The 19,494-nt window shown below is 38.0% G+C and overlaps 1 protein-coding gene across 1 annotated transcript in view; it reads left to right on the top strand.

Moving 5' to 3' along the window:
• Positions 1-323: 323 nt before the first annotated feature.
• The window catches only part of B3GAT2 (beta-1,3-glucuronyltransferase 2), a 203,236-nt gene continuing 184,065 nt past the window's right edge, over positions 324-19,494 (top strand). The window contains exon 1 of the mRNA XM_089681338.1: positions 324-1,879. Within this exon, the coding sequence (XP_089537464.1) occupies positions 1,232-1,879 (648 nt within the window). The 5' untranslated portion in view covers positions 324-1,231. The remainder of the gene's footprint in view (positions 1,880-19,494) is intronic.

The raw sequence follows: 19,494 nt of genomic DNA, 5'->3' as shown, positions 1-19,494 counted from the left end.
GTTTACATTTCCTCTGCAGCGCCTGATAGAATACTTCTGCATCAAGCCTATCTTTTTCTTGTTCCTCCACTTGAGATTTACAGCTCATGGACATGATGTCTTAGTATTGTGGTTTAGGATGATCAGGTCAAACCTAGGGAACTGCAAAACAGGCTGAAAAGGCAATACAAATAGAACATTATACTTGCATATAAAGCAGCTCACAAGTCTGCAGCTGAAGTCGCAAGCACTACAAAAGCTTTTCAATCTCATTTCTCATTGCCAACCACAGGGGGTCCCTCTATTCTTCTCCTCCCTTTTTCCCACCCAGCAGCTCATCGGACTGCAAAGAAAGAGAAACAAAGAAGAAAGGGGTTGGGAGAAGCAGAGGGATGCAGGGAGCAGCAATCAAACTCAGCCACAGCCAGTGTATAGCTGAGGCTCTTATTGCTGAGAGAATCACAGCCCAACTCTACACAGCTTACCAGACAGCTCAAGCAATCAGAAGGAAGAGACAAACAATTCCCTACATCCTCATGATCCTGGTTATGTCCAGGCTTTGCTAGAAGACCCAAGGCACTGAGAGATGTATTTTTTCAACGTATTGACAGTCTGGAGCACATGGATGCTGAACAAGACAAGAAGTTTACAGAGGCAGAAAAGGACCTACTAGATGCCTGATCCTTGTATATTACTTGGTACCTGTCCCTATTCTTCGCTGCCTATTCCTCTCTAGTCTCCAAAGACCGTACAAATGATTCAATTTTCAGAAATTAATTGGAGCTAATGCCTTAACATTTGTTCTTCTAGAGCTACTGACATGACTTGAATTGGGTTCAATATGTTTTGGAGCTGGAAGTCACAGTAGGGGTCTATAATGATTCCCCAGCACTGATAGGTCACCAGCTGAAGCATTTAAATGGATTTACTTTGGTGAAAGGGATTTCTCCATGATCGAAGCCCTGTGCTATATATTTATTTTTACTCTGGATAAAATAAAGGGATATTTGTTATTTAATACATAATATGGAACAGAAAACATGTTTTTTTTAGTTTAATTTAATTCCAGAATGAGGATTTACTTACAAGAGAAGATTGTGGGACACTTGTGATGCTGGCTTGTTTAATATGTTATAAGGATTTTTTCACGTTTTGCTTTTACCACATTTTCCAGGATTTAACACTGATTTATTCAGCATTTATGAAGTTTTTATTCTTTGCTTGAATTGTAATTATCTTTCTACACTCCAGGATGAAGTCTGTTTTCTATAGTCGCTTTTTCATTCTTCTTCCTTGGGTACTGATTGTTGTGATTATTATTGATATTGATACCAGGAAACCATCTAACTCCAGCAGAGTACCCACCGCTCGCTACTACTCTCCATACTGGAGACGCAGGATTGGTCGTGCAGCTTTGATGCGACCCCAGCCAAGTGACACCAGTATGGGTACATGGACAACTAATCAGGAGCACCTAACCAATCTTGAGTCACATAGGGGGAAGAATGACTCTCTTCCCATTATATATGCCATCACCCCCACATACAGCCGACCTGTTCAAAAAGCAGAACTAACTCGACTGGCTAACACATTCCGTCAGGTGCCTCGGTTACACTGGATAGTAGTAGAGGACTCTGCTCAGCCTACAGATTTGGTAAGGCGATTCTTGGCCAGGGCAGGTGTAAAGGCCACCCACCTGCATGTTCCCACAGCACGGAGGTACAAAAAATCTGGTTTACCTCGAGCTACCGAACAGAGGAATGCAGGATTAGCTTGGCTACGACAACAGTACCAACCCCAGAGGTCAGCAGTCCAGTCACCTGCACAACAGGAGTACCCCGCAGGTGTTGTCTTCTTTGCAGATGATGACAACACTTATAGTCTGGAGCTTTTTCAGGAGGTAATTTTATAAAAATGTACCACACAGCATAATAATGATGGTTTGCATTGCTGGAGACTTGCCAGAGCATCTGTTTTATTTCCATGCCTATATATATCAGCAGATACACACATATAAATATGTATTTCATTTTTGATTCTGAGTGCAAATGTACCTGCTTTATATTTCAGCACTAAGGCTGGTAGACAGCTCCCAGCACACTTTTGCTGCTGTGGATGCCTCTAGCAAACTTTCTGATGCCACAAACACCCTGCTGTTTTGCTCTCCAAAGAACTCTCCACAGCTGCTTTCATGATAGTGTGTGTGGAATTTGAAAGCAGCAATGAACGCATACAACTGCAGCGTTCACACTACAGTAGTAAGAAGAGAAGGGGGAAAAGAGTACCTCTCCCAGTTTCATTGGCTAGCCTGCATGCGTTTTTCTCCCTTTAACGTGACTGGACATAGCATAGAATACAGTGAAATTGTAGTAGCTTTTACATTTCTGAGTGCGATATTTGTGCCTGTGTTCATAACCAGTAATTCAACATAAGACCAGTAAGGCTGGCCATACAATATACAATTAACCTGTACACTTTTCCTTTAGATTTACCAAAACCATATAATATGAGATCAAAACTAAACACTTTCAATTTGTTTGCAATCAGGCAGGCCCTTGCAGTACATAGTTGAAGGTAAATCTAAAGGAAATTGTATAATGTATAGCCAGCTTAAATGTTATAGCTCATTACTTAGCTAAAAAGTGTTACATTGCATTTTAGTGTTCTTATCTTAGCAGTGATAAGGATATATGTTGATAGTATTGGAAGTATCTGCTGCAATGATTGCGATTTCCTAGTGTCCTAAATATTGATATTACCAACATGTAGCAAAACGTGGTCTGCAGAGGGAGTCACAACACCAGTTTCTACAAAGCAACATTGTCAATTTTCTGTTTATATGGTCACTAGCAAATGAACTACAATTCCAAAGTGAAAAGTTACATAATACAAATATATATAATTATTATTATATTATTGCAGGTCTTATCCTAATGTACAGTATCCTCCAATGTTAACTGAGTGTGTTGAGGGAGAGAGTACTATGTGCAAAATGCAGTAGCACACTCCAGTCATGCCTCTTTCAATTATCTAATCAGATCAAATTTCTGATTAGATTTTTTCAATTCTAAGATCCTGTGGATTATTATATTTTTCAAACAATTGTTGTATATTACACTGCCATATAAAAGAAAAACTTTCATCACCAACAGTGTCCAAAAATACCGGTCTAATCAAAGGAGCCTATGGTAGCTTCAGATTTGTTATAGAGCTGCTCAGGAGCCCCTATGTCAAGGTTCTTTTCTATATTACCTTAATGAAATCGGTGCTATGTCCCAATGCCTCCTGCATCTCATTACTGCTCAGTAAGTTGGCCCATCATATTAGTAAGTAAAAACAAAGGTGTAGGATGGGTCAGTTTTAAGCAAAGACTTTAATCAGGGAGTCAAGATTTCCCCAACATAGTGTCCATGTTTAGAAGCACCTAGGGGGCTCTAGAACACATATGAAGCTACCAATAGGCAAGTCAAAAAGGGATGGAGCTTACAGGTTGATTTTAAGAAAACCTAGTGTTTCTAGATTGTGACATGGACCCAATTCTCTCAAAAAGGGTCAGGCTATATAAAAGTAGTATTTTGTGGCTTTCAGCTCATCCTTTTGCATTCTCTATTAATATAAAATAAATAACAAATCAAACATGGGGAGTGGTACCCGCTATTAATGGTTATGACATGTAGAGAACTCATTAGCACTGTTCCCACCACTAGAGTACCTGAGGGATGTTCAGTGGTTTAATTCTCCAACATCTACCCAAAACTGGATTACACATTTTAAATGTAATGATACTTAAGGAATCCCTTAACCCCTTCCCACCGCTGCCACCTCCTGACCCTTTAAGAGCTTTTAAAAGCCGGAAGGCAAGGCGGGCATTTGGGTCAAGTGACTGCTGTGATTGGCTGATAGCTAGTATGCTTCAGGAGCTTTGCAGTCCTCGCTGGTGTCTGGTGCTCAGGGAGCATGCTGTCAGTACAGAAAGTTGTTTATTTTGAGATGCATACATGCGGCCTCTCTGCGTTGAAGCCCACGGGCCGATAGGCTGCATATATGCGCCACATTGGTGGGAGGAGACTAAAGCCACACTGTTTATACAATAGCCTAGTCACAGATTTTGTTAATAGGTTCCTATTAAAGTATGTCTTGTGTACTGCTAATGGAAACTGTCCTCACTGCAGGTGGCATAAAATAACAGGTATTTGAATTTCAATCTATGGACTTGGACTATGGGCTTTCTATGATAACAGATGCAGATGGGTAGCATCCTGATTTGATGTTCTCTATGAACCAAGAAAATTGGAAGCTTTAAGTACAATAAAAATTCAAGATAAAGAGCTGACATTAAGGAAACACAAATGACTAACTAAAATATGGGAAGCTCTTTATTAATTAATAAAATAGCATTTATACTTAAGATGTTAGCACTTAAATAAACATTTAAGTGATATAAAAGGAAATGAAAAAAAAAATTAAAAAAAATTCCAAACATGTCACTTAAGTGCTCTGAGCAGTGGTCTTGAACAGAGCAGCCCCAATCCTCCTCTTCTTGGGCCCCCCACTGGCACTCCTGGCCCCTTCCTCCTGCCAAGTTCCCCCAGAGCAACCAGCTTGCTATGGGGGCTCCCAATCAGGCTTGCTCTTGAGCCACTGCTCTGCTTGTCCATTCACACACAGATTCGGTTTGCACCCCCCCCCCTTGCTCTATCCTCATTGGTTCACTGGCTGGGATTGACAGTAGCAGGAGCCAATGAGGAGGGAGGGTCTTGGGGGGGGAATTTTTGTATGTTCCTGACCATCTTTCTTTCCATGTTCCAACATCTCCTGTTGTACTCTCTATTATTAAAAAAATGCAGGGTGAGTGGTACCTCAAGCATAGTGATGAAGCCAATAGAATCACCAGAGGACAGAGATAGGAAGGAAGAGCATTACAAGTGTGACAACAGGAAAGCTGTTATTTTTTCCACAAACCTTACTAGCCTCACAATAGGCACCTACAAGGAGAGATTGCAGGTGTCAAATACCTTCTTTTTTGAGGAAGCCTATTATTAAAGTAAACCTATGGTTCTGTCAAAGTTAGAAAACTGCCACCTGACTGTAATAGCAGCCATTCTCAGCTTTTAAAGACTCAGAAAGGTGACTGTTGCAACTGGCTTTCCAACTTTAACAGAATTATTTACTAAAAAATAGTAATAGTTTACTAAAAAGAGGATATCTGTTATCTGCAATTAACATGTTTAAGTGATATACAGCAGCTAAATATGGTTTGTGACATAACTAACAAATGCACTTTAAATGTGTCTCCTTATTTATTCCATCTCTATGAGACACCATTGGACCGAGTTACAGGTAAGTGGCTGTATTTTAAAAGTCAGCAGCTACAGTTTTTGTAGCTGCTGACTTTTTTTTTTTTCAGCTGGAACTCTGCTTTAAGGGGCAGCTGCTTTGGGCCCTGCCACAGAAGAGCCGAGCGGCTGGCCCGGAGTTATAACATGGCAGCGGCGACAGAGGGAATACCGGGCTGGCCACTCCATATTCGTTCCATGTTGTATTGTTATGTTTTAACTGTTTATGTGCAGCATTAAATCACACCAGGGGTCTCATAACTGTGGCCCAAGGGCTGGATATGGCCCTTTGCTACCCTTTATCTGGGCCTTGGGGTATTATTCCTCCCAATGAGACCAACAATGGAGCAGCACTTCTTCCATTGAAACCAATGATGGTGTACTAATTTTCCCACTAATACCAATGATGGGGCACTACTCCTCCTACTGGCCATCAACCCTGAGGCCATGTTTATTCTCACTGATGCCGGGAACAGGACATTTTCTAAATAAATTGTAACAATGGTGCCGCACCCTTTAAGTAAATATGTGTCTATATATACAAAATGTGCATGATGAACTGCTTATAGCAATTCATTAGATTGCTTAGTAGTGACAAAAATTCTCACAGAAAATTTTAAATCAATCAATATAAACCAACATTAGTATCAAAGTAGTGATTGAAAATTATGCATATACATATCCAATTCATAAGTGAGTTCAATCAGATGTGAATCCCATCATACTTGCGGTTTGCTCAATATACTGTAAACGGCTGCTCATACAATCTACATAGTTTGTGCTAAAGGAATATTAAACCAAAAAATGTGGGTTTACTCTGGTATGTTCCTTTGTAGAAAGCAGACTGGATAGTTCACCTCCTTACTCCTGGTAATGCTGTTATGAGTGAATCCAGGATATGGATCCTCCCTTCAATGGGCTCTATATGTTCTTTCCCTATTGCTTCAGGTATATACCGGGGAGAGAAGAAAGAGGGATAGTGCCTTATCTTTGATATATGGATAAATATTTATTTGTGCCAATGTTGCACTCACAAGATTTAAAGTCATTCAGCGCTTTTTTAAACAAAATGTGTCCAGCCTGAATGATGTGCAGACACACACTGCCTGTACTCGCCGTTCCGAGGAATCGGGTGCTTGGTGACGTCAGTGCCCCTCCCCAACGCGTTGCGCCACAGGGTCACGTGGCTTCGTCCGGGGGATGTGATTGTGACATTTTCTATCCTTACTGGCCCTAATCCGGCTCTCCTAAAGTCTGAAGGACCGTATACTGGCCCTTTGCTTTAAAAGTTTGGATACCCTTGAATCATACAATTGAAGGAATTCACATGAAGTGGGAGAGCTCACTTTATATACAGCACACATATGCCATAGTCCTTTACCTAAACAATATGCTTGAACTACTGTGCCATAAGCATTGTTTCGCTATGATTCATTTTTTGGACTAAAATTTAACTTCCGGAGATTTGGATGTATCTGAATTTCCAAATGGACATAGAAACAAATGACAACAAATGCGAAAAAAAGTTACAATGAAAAGCAATAATGCATTTGTTTATTTGCTTCATTCTGATGCCGTCACATTCTCAAATTTGTTTAAGATTCAAATTAATTGTGACTAATGGTTGTTGTTAAGGAGCAGGCAGCCACTGCATCCTTAACCTCATGCCGACCGTGCTCGAGTCAAAAGATGGCTACAGTGCAGTTTTCGCTTGTTTAGCAAAAATTAAAAAGTGGTAATTAAATAACACCGAAAGAAAGCTCTGTCTAAAAAAAAAAAAAGGAAAAAAATTTAGATTGGATACAGTGTTACATGAGCGTACAATTGTCATTCAAAGTGTGACAGCGCTGAAAGCTGAAAATTGGCCTGGGCAGAAAGGGGGTGAAAGTGCCCAGTACTGAAGTGGTTAACCACCATGCCTCACCTGCTGTCAGCAGGATGTAAACAAAACAAGTAACGGTTAAAAAAAGAAAATGTGGAGGTTCCCACGCCCCATCAGCACTTTGGGTCTGGTATGGATCTTGAGGGGAACCCCATGGCAATTTTTTTTTTTAAAATGGCATGGGGTACCCCCAAAATCCATACGAGACGATTAGGTTCAGCTATTATTCACAATGAATTCGGATCCATCCAAAAAAGAATAAAGACTTATTGAATCTGTTCAAACCCACCCGGTATAACGAATACGCAAAATTAATCCCAAAAACATAATAAACATAATGAAAACACATAAGCAAAATGTCTACCTAACTAATACATCAGAAACAAAGCAAAAATGAAAATTTCCAGTGTGCACATGTCTAACTTAAAGGTTAGAAGAAACCTGACTCTTGGTTAGCTATTTAGGCTGGAAATATATAAAGCAGATTTTGGAGGGTTCCTGATGCACCAGCCAAAATTTGCTCAGTAGGTTGTCCTCCCACCTGACATCCCTTGATTGAAAAATCAAAGGAGCCACGTGAAAAATTGTTGTCCCAACAGTACCTGCATTCAATCAGATACAGGCATGGTTTTAGTATTTTGGCAGCTGGCAGGGCTGGCTGTCAAAATACAAAAGCCTAAGAGGGAGATTCATCAATCTTTACTGTGTACCATGGATGGAAAAATTTATTAGATTTTTTTTGATTCATCCTGCAGACTGAATGAAAAAAAAATCTATATGTGTATCACCAACTTAGCATTGATAAAAATCTAAATCTCTATGTTCTATACATTCCCATTAAAGAATACAGAAACTCAAAAGCCACTTGAAACAGGTAAAATACAGGTTACCTTTGGTTCACACTAGTGCTGTTTAATGGGCCATGGCATGGCAGCCCATTCATTTGCATGGGCTGCCGTGCCACACAAACCGCAGGGAAAAGGTCCCTGCGCCTTTCCAGAAATTGCAGCCCTCACTGGGAACCTCACTACAATGCAGTTCCCAGTGTTGGTGTGATTTCCAATGCCAGCAGTGTGCCATTAAGTTTGATGGCACCCATCCGAGGGTTCTGTGTTTTCTGTGTGGGGGATTGCAGCTGCGGAAAGAAATGTGGGTCCTGCAGCAGTTTCCACTCACACTAGTGTGAAATAAATCTGATCTCAGAAGCATCTTAAGCTGATATCAGATAGCTGCCATTGACACAGCCATATATTTACACTGTTAACATCACTGGGTTTTTTTGGTTGGTGGGAAAGAGGTACCTGAATTTCCCTGTGCAGTTGAGAGCTAAACTTAGTAAGAAAATATACAGTGTTTTCAGTGAGTGCGTGTTTTAAGTTATGAATTTAAGGTTTATTTTTGCTATGAATTTCACATTTTTATATACTTATGTTATTGTGTTAAATAAAGAGATTTGTAGATTAGCTCCTGGAAGCAGAAAAGATTAGCCACTACAACACTACAACAATGCTGTCTCACTGCTCAACAACCATTGACCTACCAGCAACACTGGGAGGGCATTGTTTTAAGTGGGTTATCCAACTATTAGATTTGCATTCATTTTAAGAAATTCCTTGTAACTATTTCACAAAATAGAACTGATATACTACTTCATAACATGGAACTCCAATACAAATAATACATTAGGCTGGAAAAAAAAGAGAGGGCCTTGTGTTAATAATCCATACCTCCATGCCTTTTGTATGCTAATTTGCCACTATTATATCCCAAGCATATCTAGGGTAATTGTCTATACATTTCTATTGGTCCCACCTACAGAGCAAGCCAAAGGTGCTACGCAATATTGGTGCCGTAGCCTCCCTGGCGGTATTCCCGAGTGTAGCTCGGAGTAAAGTTTCAGTACCACAAGCGGTAACCCTGAGCTACACTCGGGCTTACCATGCGGTGCTGCTCCGGGATCCCTCGGTCACTTACCTTGTCCTGCGCTCCCGCGATGTCCCTCCTGCATTGTCCCCGGCAATGTAATCCGGCGGATGCATCTGTCATCTGGGTTCTGTCCACTGCGAGCGTTGGGATGTACAGGGACGAAACGGCAGAAATTTGAAAATGACAAAAAGTGACATTCACTAAAATCACTAAAATAACATAGTAAAACATTACTGTATCAAACCATTTCACATACATTTTGTCCTGAGTGCTTTGTCCTGTGCCCTGCCTGCATTTTTACTGTTCTTTCTGCCTGGAAACTGAGAAACGTCCATGGCGTCCAAAGAGCGTCCTTTTTCAAAAGCGGTTTTAGACCAGCTAGAGAACAGCGATAGTAAATCAGAACCACTTGCAGAATTTGCCACTTTGCTCAGTGATGTGCGAACTTGCCGCTATATTTAAAATTTCAGTGTTTTTGGTTTGATTATATTATTATTATATTATTATTTTTTATGATTATTTATTAAATTATAATTTATGATTTCGTGTTTCAAGTTTTATCCTACCTGGGATGTTTACTAGACTCTTGTTCGGACAGATTTCAGTGAGTTATTCCTAAAAGCTACAGGCCTACAATAAAAAAAATACGTATTTCCATGCAAAAAAAGTACTACTTTGAGCACAGAAATATGGACATAATCAGACCGCTAGGGAGGTTAAAGTACTATGAGTGTTACTTTAAACCAGTAGTTTGTTAAAATGGGGATATATGGATGAGTGGCTTTGCACATCCAATTTAGTTTACAATCCTCTTAGCTGGGTTTAATGGAGTTACCCTTAAAGCAAACATGTGCTTCACCCATTCAGGCATTATTTTTGTAGCATTTTTATATCTCTTTATATTTCTATATTATTATACACACCTATACATTCATCTTGCTATTCACTTGTTACATAACCTTGCTCTGTTTCTTTATACTACAGTAAGAGTTATCCAGACAATCATACTATAAACCATATTTTTTTCAGTCCCATCACAGGTACATTATAGACCATTAAAATGTTCACACATTTTCCATACATCACAATACTACTTCTATTACAGTCTATAATATTCGCTCTTATAAAGCCCACAAAACAAAGCAAACTTTCTAATTCAAATGGATCATTTCTTGCTTGACATATCTTGTAATGGAAAGGATTGATCTTTCTCTTGAAACTCTTACCGCTCTGGTGAAAGGGACCTGAAATATAGCACCCATAAATAAAGCTATGGATCTCCCTCTGTGGCTCTTAAAACGATTGTTCTTGACAGATTGTGTTGATAAGGAATTAAAAGGCACATCCTCTATTTGTGTGCTGCTTTCTTGTCAATATCACAAAGCCCATAAAGTTTGCAGTCTACTAAATTCTAATGGTAAATAGTGTTATGCTCTATTCAGTCACTTGCAATGTTTTCAAAATGTAGAAAAATAAAATAATATTATAGAATAGTAAGTGAAGCCAATTGCTTTGGGTGATAGATGCCAGTAAGCACCAGTTTACACGTATACACTACAGGATGGTTAGGGATTCCAGTTCCAAATTTATACTGTATGTCAAAAATACATTTACATATCATGGTAACAAAGGTAATGTGGAATCCAGTAACAATTTTTTGATAGTTTTCATCTTGGTTGTATGTAATACTACCCATGCACACAATTGCTAGTACCAAAGCTGGAGGCTCCTAAGGTATGCTTCATCAAATTTGGTGCAGCAGGCTATCAGAGTCTTGCCTCCACCCCCATTCCTGAAAAATGTTAGTATTAATATTGTCTTTTAAGTAAGATATAGTAATTGAGACTTTGCATGTATTCAATTACACTATGATATAGAATTCATACAGATATATCTATTTTTCTATTTAATATTCATTCACATGTTTGTTGTGTATATATACCCAAATGTTATATAGATTTCACAAAAAGTGCAAAACCATTTGGAGGGTTCTTTTTAGTTTTCATTGATGATGTTTTAAATATTGTTGTTTTTTTTAAACATGTCAAAACTATCTTTGTGAGTTGGAAAAAGGTCGGAACCACTTGCTTATTCTGTGGAAACGTAAAATGTCCTTAATATATGCCTCCATGTATAAACTGAAATGGTTTGCTATTTTTTTTTCAAGACACTAGAGGTGAGATTTTGAGTTTGGGTAAATTTTAATTTATTTTACATCAGGGAACATGGGTGTGAAAACATCTGGTAACACCCTTGTTATAGGAGGGGACGTGAGATTTCAAACAGGCAGGAATAGAACTTATGGACCACAGCAGGGAGAAGCCATGTGACGACACAAACCATCAAATCGCTTTCTAAAAAGATAATTTGGCCTTGCAGTACTACTTAAGGAGTTCAACATAGAGGCCATTTTAGCATGATGATTCAGGATCATCACTGTCTAGTAAGAGATGCATTCAACATACCTAAATATTTAAAATTTGAGCAGGTAGCCCCATACATCTACTTAAATCTTGACACATATGACTGTATGGCAGTTCTACTGACTGCTCTAAAGTATTAGCCTAAGATTTTGATGTATAATCCATAAGCGTTGTATATGAATGTTTTATTTTCTGTGTATTCCTTTGTTCCTAAGCTTCTCTAATAAATTTGCTTTATTGAGAATCTGGGGCACATGAAGAACTGAAGTTTTTTTTGGACTGTTAAACACTACAGTGTTACATTATAGGAAAATTATCTGAGTTGTAAATAACTTGAAGAAGTTTGAATAGAAAGGGCCACTTTATTCATCAGATTATACTATCTGTTCCCCACATTTACACAAGGAAGTTGTCGCTTGTTCATCTTCCTTTAGATTTAACAAAACCATATAATATGAGGTCAAACTTAAACACTTTCAATTTTGTGTGCAGTTAGGCAGGCACTTGCACTACATAGTTGAAGGTAAATCTAAAGGAAATTAAATAAGAAAGTTGTATAATGTATAATGGCTTAAAGTGGAAGTAAAGTATTTTTTTAAATTGTACCTACAGGTACAGAGGTGTTAGTGGTGGCGGAAGCTGGTAGTGGCTGTGGGGAGGTGGGGGTTGCTGGTGGGGGTGGGGGGCTCCTGATTTTAGTGTTACCTAGGGCAGCTCAAGGAATAAATACACCACAGAGTGCACTGCTGGAGGGCTTGGTTCTAAGGTAAGTACTTCATAATGTGCTAGTATGCTATGCTAGTATGCTATGCATACAAGAAAATTAAGCCATTGTCTTGCAGGTTTAAAAAAAAAAGAGAAGGTCGTGGTATACTACCACTTTAAGCACATTGCTATCTGTTACAGACTGATAAGTGATGTGAATGAGTACTTGTTAGGTTAAAATGTACATTACCTAATTTTATTAAGCCTTTTTAATGGTTTGTATGACTTTAGAATAGGTTTTGTTGGAATGTGTTAGTGAAATGCCTTTTTCATTTTCAAAAGAAATATTTTAACAAGCGCAGTGAAAAGAAAATTCTACAGGGTCACATCTGTCTACTAAAATATGACTTTTGAAACAGGGGCTGGTGATTGCAGTAAATAAATGTTACACTCTAAACAAGTAATTCCAGATCAGAATAATAAATAGTGACTGTTGAGGTGGGGATTGATGAGTATAGTGTGCAAATGTACACTGACCTCCATGTCTTTGCTTTTTAGATCCAACATTTAAATGTCCATGATCAAGTACCCTCTGGGAGCTGTAAACCATGCCTCAATTTAATCTCCACTAGGTGTTGATCCATATATGTCCATGGGGAAATGCTGTCTACAGTCATGGAGATTGAGGCCCAGACCCCAGGTCCTGGCTGTTACTCAAACTGGAATTTTCATGCAGAAGATCAGATTGTTTTGGCACATTAATATGTGCTCCCTCCATTCCTACCAATACTGTTTTAATAATGTACCTTGGAGATAGCCTTTACAGTTTACACTTCCAAGTCAAATGTCCAGTATGCTTCAATTCATTTCCTTAAACACTCATTAGCTCAGTGGGCTGTAGAATAGTAATAGGTTGAATGTTCCTAATAAACATAAGTGCTAAATGAAGCATTCACTTTGACTGCAAAAAACACTTATTGCACTGTTCAAGAGATATTGAGTGTACTCACATTCACCTTTACATTACCTCTTGGGCATTTTCTCTTTCTCCAGTGACTGAACAAGCTCTGAGTCTATAAGGCTGTGTTTATGTTCAATAAATATGTGATTTTATTTTTTAATTGCTTTTCATGTGCAATTTGACCCTGAATTATAATATTTATTGGCATAAATAGAAAATCCAACTGAATGCATTAATTCATTTTACAAATAATAATAATAATATGATCATAATATAATCTAAACCATACCTGACTCCATAATTCCAATAGAACAAAATGTTAAATATGCAAAGAAAAGCCTTTATTAAAATAATCACAGCCAGGAGGACAAGTTCTTTTAGAAACACCTGTGTGGTTTTATTTAGGGATTACATGTCTTTTTTAATATTCAGTGGGAGCCTCTAAACATACAAATAGAAATGTTTAAAATCTGTTCTAGCAAATCAGCATCTGAGCTAATCGGATTATATATTTGTGACTGTTTGAACACTACAGGGTTTAAGGAAGCAAATATTTGCTGTTACCAGATTATTCTAGCTATTGACAGTTCCTTGTTTTGTTTCCGATGATGCAATACTTGTGAGCCCTTCCAGCAAGAGTGATAATTAGAAATCTTTTTTTTTTTTTTTTTTGTTTTAGTGCTTTGTTATCTTTTTAGAGAGCATTATGATAAATGATTAAAAACTATGTGAGTTACAATACAATATGTACAATAAAGCAAAACCATCATGAAAAGCACTTTGACCTAATAACAATCACGTTAATTTGTTCTGACTACTCCAAGCAAAGCTAAATCTGATTGCTAATGGTTACTCTGCTTTGCAGATTTTATTGCAGCAGCGTCTGAAAATATATGTATACACATTTGAGGTATACATTCTGCTGTTATATTGAGTATTTCTTTTTGCTGCTAGCTACTGCATTTGATTTTGTCATGTCTGTCTTTGTAGACAGCTCAGTGGTGTATGCTGAGACCAAAAATAAAATTCTTACCAAAAATCACATTTCTTTCTGTATAATTGAAGTTAAATCATATATCAGAATGGTGAACAAGACTCTCTCCTTTATGGATCTTACCCTGGGGGATCTGAGCAACTAACCCTACAATCATGTTGTACTTTAATGGAAGTAAAGGATCTAATGTACATAGGCTAGAGTTTTCAGCTCTAATTCCCACCAACTGTTCTACAACATAGATCATGGCTTGAATAATTCCAGAAATTAGAAAACAGAGGGAGGTGCTCTTCGAAAAACTGATGGCTCTTATTTCTTAGCCTAATGATTTGGAAATTAAACATGGTACTTAGTAATTGTATTTCATATTTTTATTTACAAATCTGGATGAATGTCACATGACATAATAACTAAAACAGAAGAAATAATCTTCATTTTATAAGTATTACTAGAGGAAATCATAAAGATACCTAATTTTGTTATTAAATGTTTAAAGCATTTTACCAAATACAGATGAGGCTACATTCCTAAACAATTGGATTATCTAATGCCCCATACACACGATAAGAATGTCAGACAAATGATCATCCATTTTTTTTTCGCATGCTAGTCTCCATATTGAAAATGAAGAGGGTATTAAACTTACGAAAAATTCTCGTACGAAAGAAAAGAATTTAGAAAGTGATGTAATGTATTTTATTGTATTTGTAATGTGTTTTCGGCCAACTACTTTACTGATTAACCTCCCTGGTGGTATTCCTGAGTATAGCTTGGGGTTAACTTTTAGTACTAGAAGTGGTAACCCCGAGCTACACTCGGGAATACACTGCAGCGCTTCTCCAGCAATCCCTGTTTAACTTACCTTGTCCTTGCGCTCCCGCGATGTCCCCCCTGCAGCGTCCCCGGCCATGTCCTCCTGCCGATGCCGGCATCCGTCTTCTGGGTTCCGTTCCCTGAGAGCGTCAGGAAGTACGAGACGCACAGGGGAAGGAACCGGCTGGAAATTCAAAAATGTCAAAATGTGACATTCACTCAATACACTAAAATTTGATAGTTTAACATTACTGTATGAAACCATTTCACATACATTTTGTCCCAAGTGCTTTGTCCCCTGCCTGCATTTTTACAGTTCTTTCTGCCTGGAAACTGAGAAATGTCCATGGCGTTCAAAAAGCGTACCTTTAGGTCAAAAGCGGTTTTAGACCAGCTAGGGAACAGCGATAGTAAATCAGAACCACTTGCAGAATTGAGTGATAAGGATTCGTGGGGAAATTTCGTCATCAGACACTGAAAACAATTTTGCCACTGAACTCAGCGATGTGCGAACTTGGCGCTCTATTTCAAATTTCAGTGTTTTTGGTTTGATTACATTATTGAATTAAATTTATTATTATTATATTATTATTTTTTATGATTAGTTATTATATTATAATTTATAATTTCGTGTTTCAAATTTTATCATACCCAGGATGTTTACTAGACTCTTGTTCGGACAGATTTCAGTGAGTTATTCCTAAGAATTACAGGGCTAAAATAAAAAAAATAAAAAAACTTCCATTGAAAATAATGTACCGCTTTGAGCACAGAAATACTGAGATAATCAGACTGCTAGGGAGGTTAAACAAAAATCATACAATCTGGTATCATACAAAAAACATTTTTGTGCTTGTCCCTTCGGATATTGTCACATGAATTGTCATGATCGGCTCTCAGAAGCTGTGTACTAACAATCAGATTATCAGATGATCTGTCCACGTATGAAAATTTTTGTACAATTTTCTTATCGTGTGTACGGGCCTTAGGATCTTCAAGACAAAACTCCACCTTAATCACAACCCAGGAATTTTGTTTTTTTGCATTTTTTTATGCGTTCCAAGGCAAGGAAACATATTTTACAGGATGCTAGAAACATAAATATGTTGATGTTTAAAGGGCATCATCTTTCAACTCTGATATTTTGTCTGCAACACTTGCCAGACTACAGCAAGTGAAAGATATACCAGCAGTCCTGATGACTGCACCAATTAGGGTCCTCTAGGGATTTCCTTTCAAATTATTAGTATGATATAATGGCACATTTTTACTCTGTTCTAACACCTTGGGTGAGGATTGACATTTTTGATAAAGCTTGCTTAAGACAATTAGGATGGCCATAGTTAGCAATGTATCTCTGAGAATGATGGGTGGGAAGATATGTGCCCATCTTTAAACTGACTGCACTGTCACACTGCGAATCGCCATTATCTTCAATGGTGATAGCAGTTTATATGCATTTGCTTTGATCCTTCCTCCTCTGTTTCTGTGTAGTGGAGTAGGGATATGGGTCTGAACATCTTTTCCTCTGATTGGAGTTCTGAAAAGGCCCAATGATTGCTAATGATGCCCAAAATTCGGAGAATTGCTCGAATTTATATTGGCAGACTGTTTACCACTGCTCAAGGTAGAGAGACTCCTATTCTCCAAGCACAACTCCTTCTGTAGGTGCTACCCCAGCTAGTGTGCTGCATAGATGAGAACAAAGGAAGCCCAATCGGCTGCACTCCAAACAATGCACTTTATTGTACCAAGATAAATCCAATACAAACAGTGGAAATACAGTGGGAGACTGGCAGGTAAACACGTTGCACGCTAAAGACATCGCTTATTCATTTCCCAGTGGACCCATGTACAAAGTGTTGGTTTTAAGCACCAGCAACAGCTGTTCCTCCTAATCAACATTGGTTCCACCTCCTGCTATACCAAACCTATCTAAAGGTAAATGCAGTTCTGCAACTAACAACAATTTTAACATCCCAAAGTGCAAAGCTCAAAATCCAACACACCAACCTAAAGGATATGTGGAAGTATTCCCGCATTGCACAATCAAGATGAAAAAAGTTAAAATAAAATAAAGCTGTAAAGAATGTATGGGAAGAAGAAACAAAAAACAACATACCATGAAGAAAACACCACATCATGTATACATGTATGTATATTGGATCTGTCCCAAATAAGAAGATATACAAATGATAAAAATAGATATGCCTCAGATCAATAACAAGTCTCTGTCCTATCCTCACCATCCCAGATATAATAAAGACCAAAAAGGAAATAATTAAAAAAGATCAGCACCAAATAAAAGCATGTAGTTAAATAAATACATGTATTCAAAAAGCTGGTAAAACATAATCACATCGGGGGGGGGGGGTGAGGCCATGGCTGGGCAAGGAAGTCACTTATGAAAATGGGTAAGATCCCATTCAGAATTCAAACAATTAGGAATACATGTACACAAATAAAAAATCCTAAAGACGTTACGTTTGCACAGCAATCTAAAACCATCTCCACCTGTCCACCCTCTCAGTGCCCGGTATGCTCAAAGTACTAATGTCACCTCCATGAGCACTGTCAAAATGATTAGCGACATTGGTAGAATGATTCTTTTGTATGTCATAAACATGATCATGGAGGCGATCTTGTTGCCTCCTAGTCGTCCTACCAACCTATTGTACTTGACAACTTCTACAGGTGATCAAATATATTAGATGCTTAGTAGTACAGTTGATACAGTTCTTGATCCTGTAAACCTTGTCATTAACCATGGATCTAAATTCCTCCCTTTCTTATTACAAGAGCAATAGGGACAGCTGTCTATACCACACCTATAGTTACCCTTAAAACTCAGCCATGTTCTCTGAGTTTTTCTAGACGAGAAATAGCTAGAGGACAGAGTATTGCCCAAAGTTGGCGCACGTCGGGAAACAATTTTAGAACCATGGGACCATATTTGTGCAAATATGTCATCACTCAGAAGTATGGGAAGATAGTGCTCAATGATCCTTTTTATCCTCCCAAACTCTAGGCTGAAAGCAGTGGAGAAAACCAGTGGCCCCTGCCTGGAACTACACCTCTCCTTTGTTATTAATAAGTTGTTCCTGTCAGTATTGTTAGCTACACCCACAGCACAATCTATCATGGGCACTGGATAACCTCTTTGTAAAAAGTGAATCCTCATGTGTGTCACCTCTTTATTGAAATCTTCATTGTTATTACAAATCCTACACAATCGTAGGAACTGTCCCATGGGAATGCCTCTAACTGTGTTTGGGATGTACTGATTCAGCTCTTAAAATGCTATTGCTGATAAGGGTTTCCTATACAAACTGGTGACAACTACACCCTCACTACCACTCAGTGGGACATCCAAGAAATTAATACTATGATCACTCATCTGTCCAGTGAAGCCGAGGTTAAGTTCATTGTCATTGAGATGTGACAAAAAACATTCCAAATCCCCAAATTCACCAGAACAGATAAAAGTGAAGTGGATTGTTTGGAATGCAGCCGATTAGACTTCCTTTGTTCTCATATATTGGCAGTATGGTTTACCCTAACTACAAATAAAAGACAACCTAAATGCAAAGAGGACAATAGTTAATGTGTTTATGAGAGCTGGAAAGGAACAAAAAACATAAATAGACCATTTTAAATTGGTTTGGAGAGAATAATGTTCAGTTTATGCTTTAATTTATGAGAAACCAAGCTTTTGCTGAGTGATACAAAATCCTAATTCAACATCCCGTAGGCAGTGGCGTTAATTATGCAATTATTTTTACATTCAATAATATCTTGTTTTTGTTTAATAAGTTATACCTGTTTTGGAACATGATACATTTTTATCTATACCATCACTGTATCCTTACGTTGAGCTTATTTATGTCTCTGGTCATTCCATCTTGGTTTAAGCTCAATAGCTTATGGCTGGAATGACTTAATAATATGATTTAATGCATGAGCTTTTTAAACCCCTTTTCTCTGTTATCCTTAGTACTTGACAAATCTTTAGTACATTTGTTATTTGGACCCCCCAAGATCATTACATTTATTCTCTTCAATGGTCACAAATATAATCCACTTTAAAAAATATGTAATTCCCATTATGAAAGGTTAAGAGCAGATATCATGATATTGCAAGAGACCCATTTTGCCAACAATAAATACCTTAAATTTAGAAAGATAATCCACACATTACTATACTGTCCAATAAAGAAATTTTCTCTGACTTTCTTTTGTGTCTCCAGGACAAGAAGTAAATGAAAATCCCCCCATTGGGCACAGGCAAAAAAAAAAAAATAAACTAGCAGGAATTTTCATCTTTCCTTATGCTATTTAAAACCAAAAAGAAAAGTTCTGGCTATACATTAACTGTAAGTAAATAGCAGCCTTGTATTAACTGTTTAAAGGGTCATTTTTTTCAAGTATACTAAAAGTCTGTACAATATTTGACCGTGAACAATCCGACAAGATCT

This window comes from Staurois parvus, unplaced genomic scaffold (assembly GCF_062004578.1).
Source record: "Staurois parvus isolate SC_StPar_1 unplaced genomic scaffold, SC_StPar_1.0 ptg000264l, whole genome shotgun sequence".
NCBI classification, from domain to species: Eukaryota; Metazoa; Chordata; class Amphibia; order Anura; family Ranidae; genus Staurois; species Staurois parvus.
The sequence above is the reverse complement of the archived record's forward strand: the minus strand, read 5'-3'. Positions and strand labels throughout refer to the sequence as shown.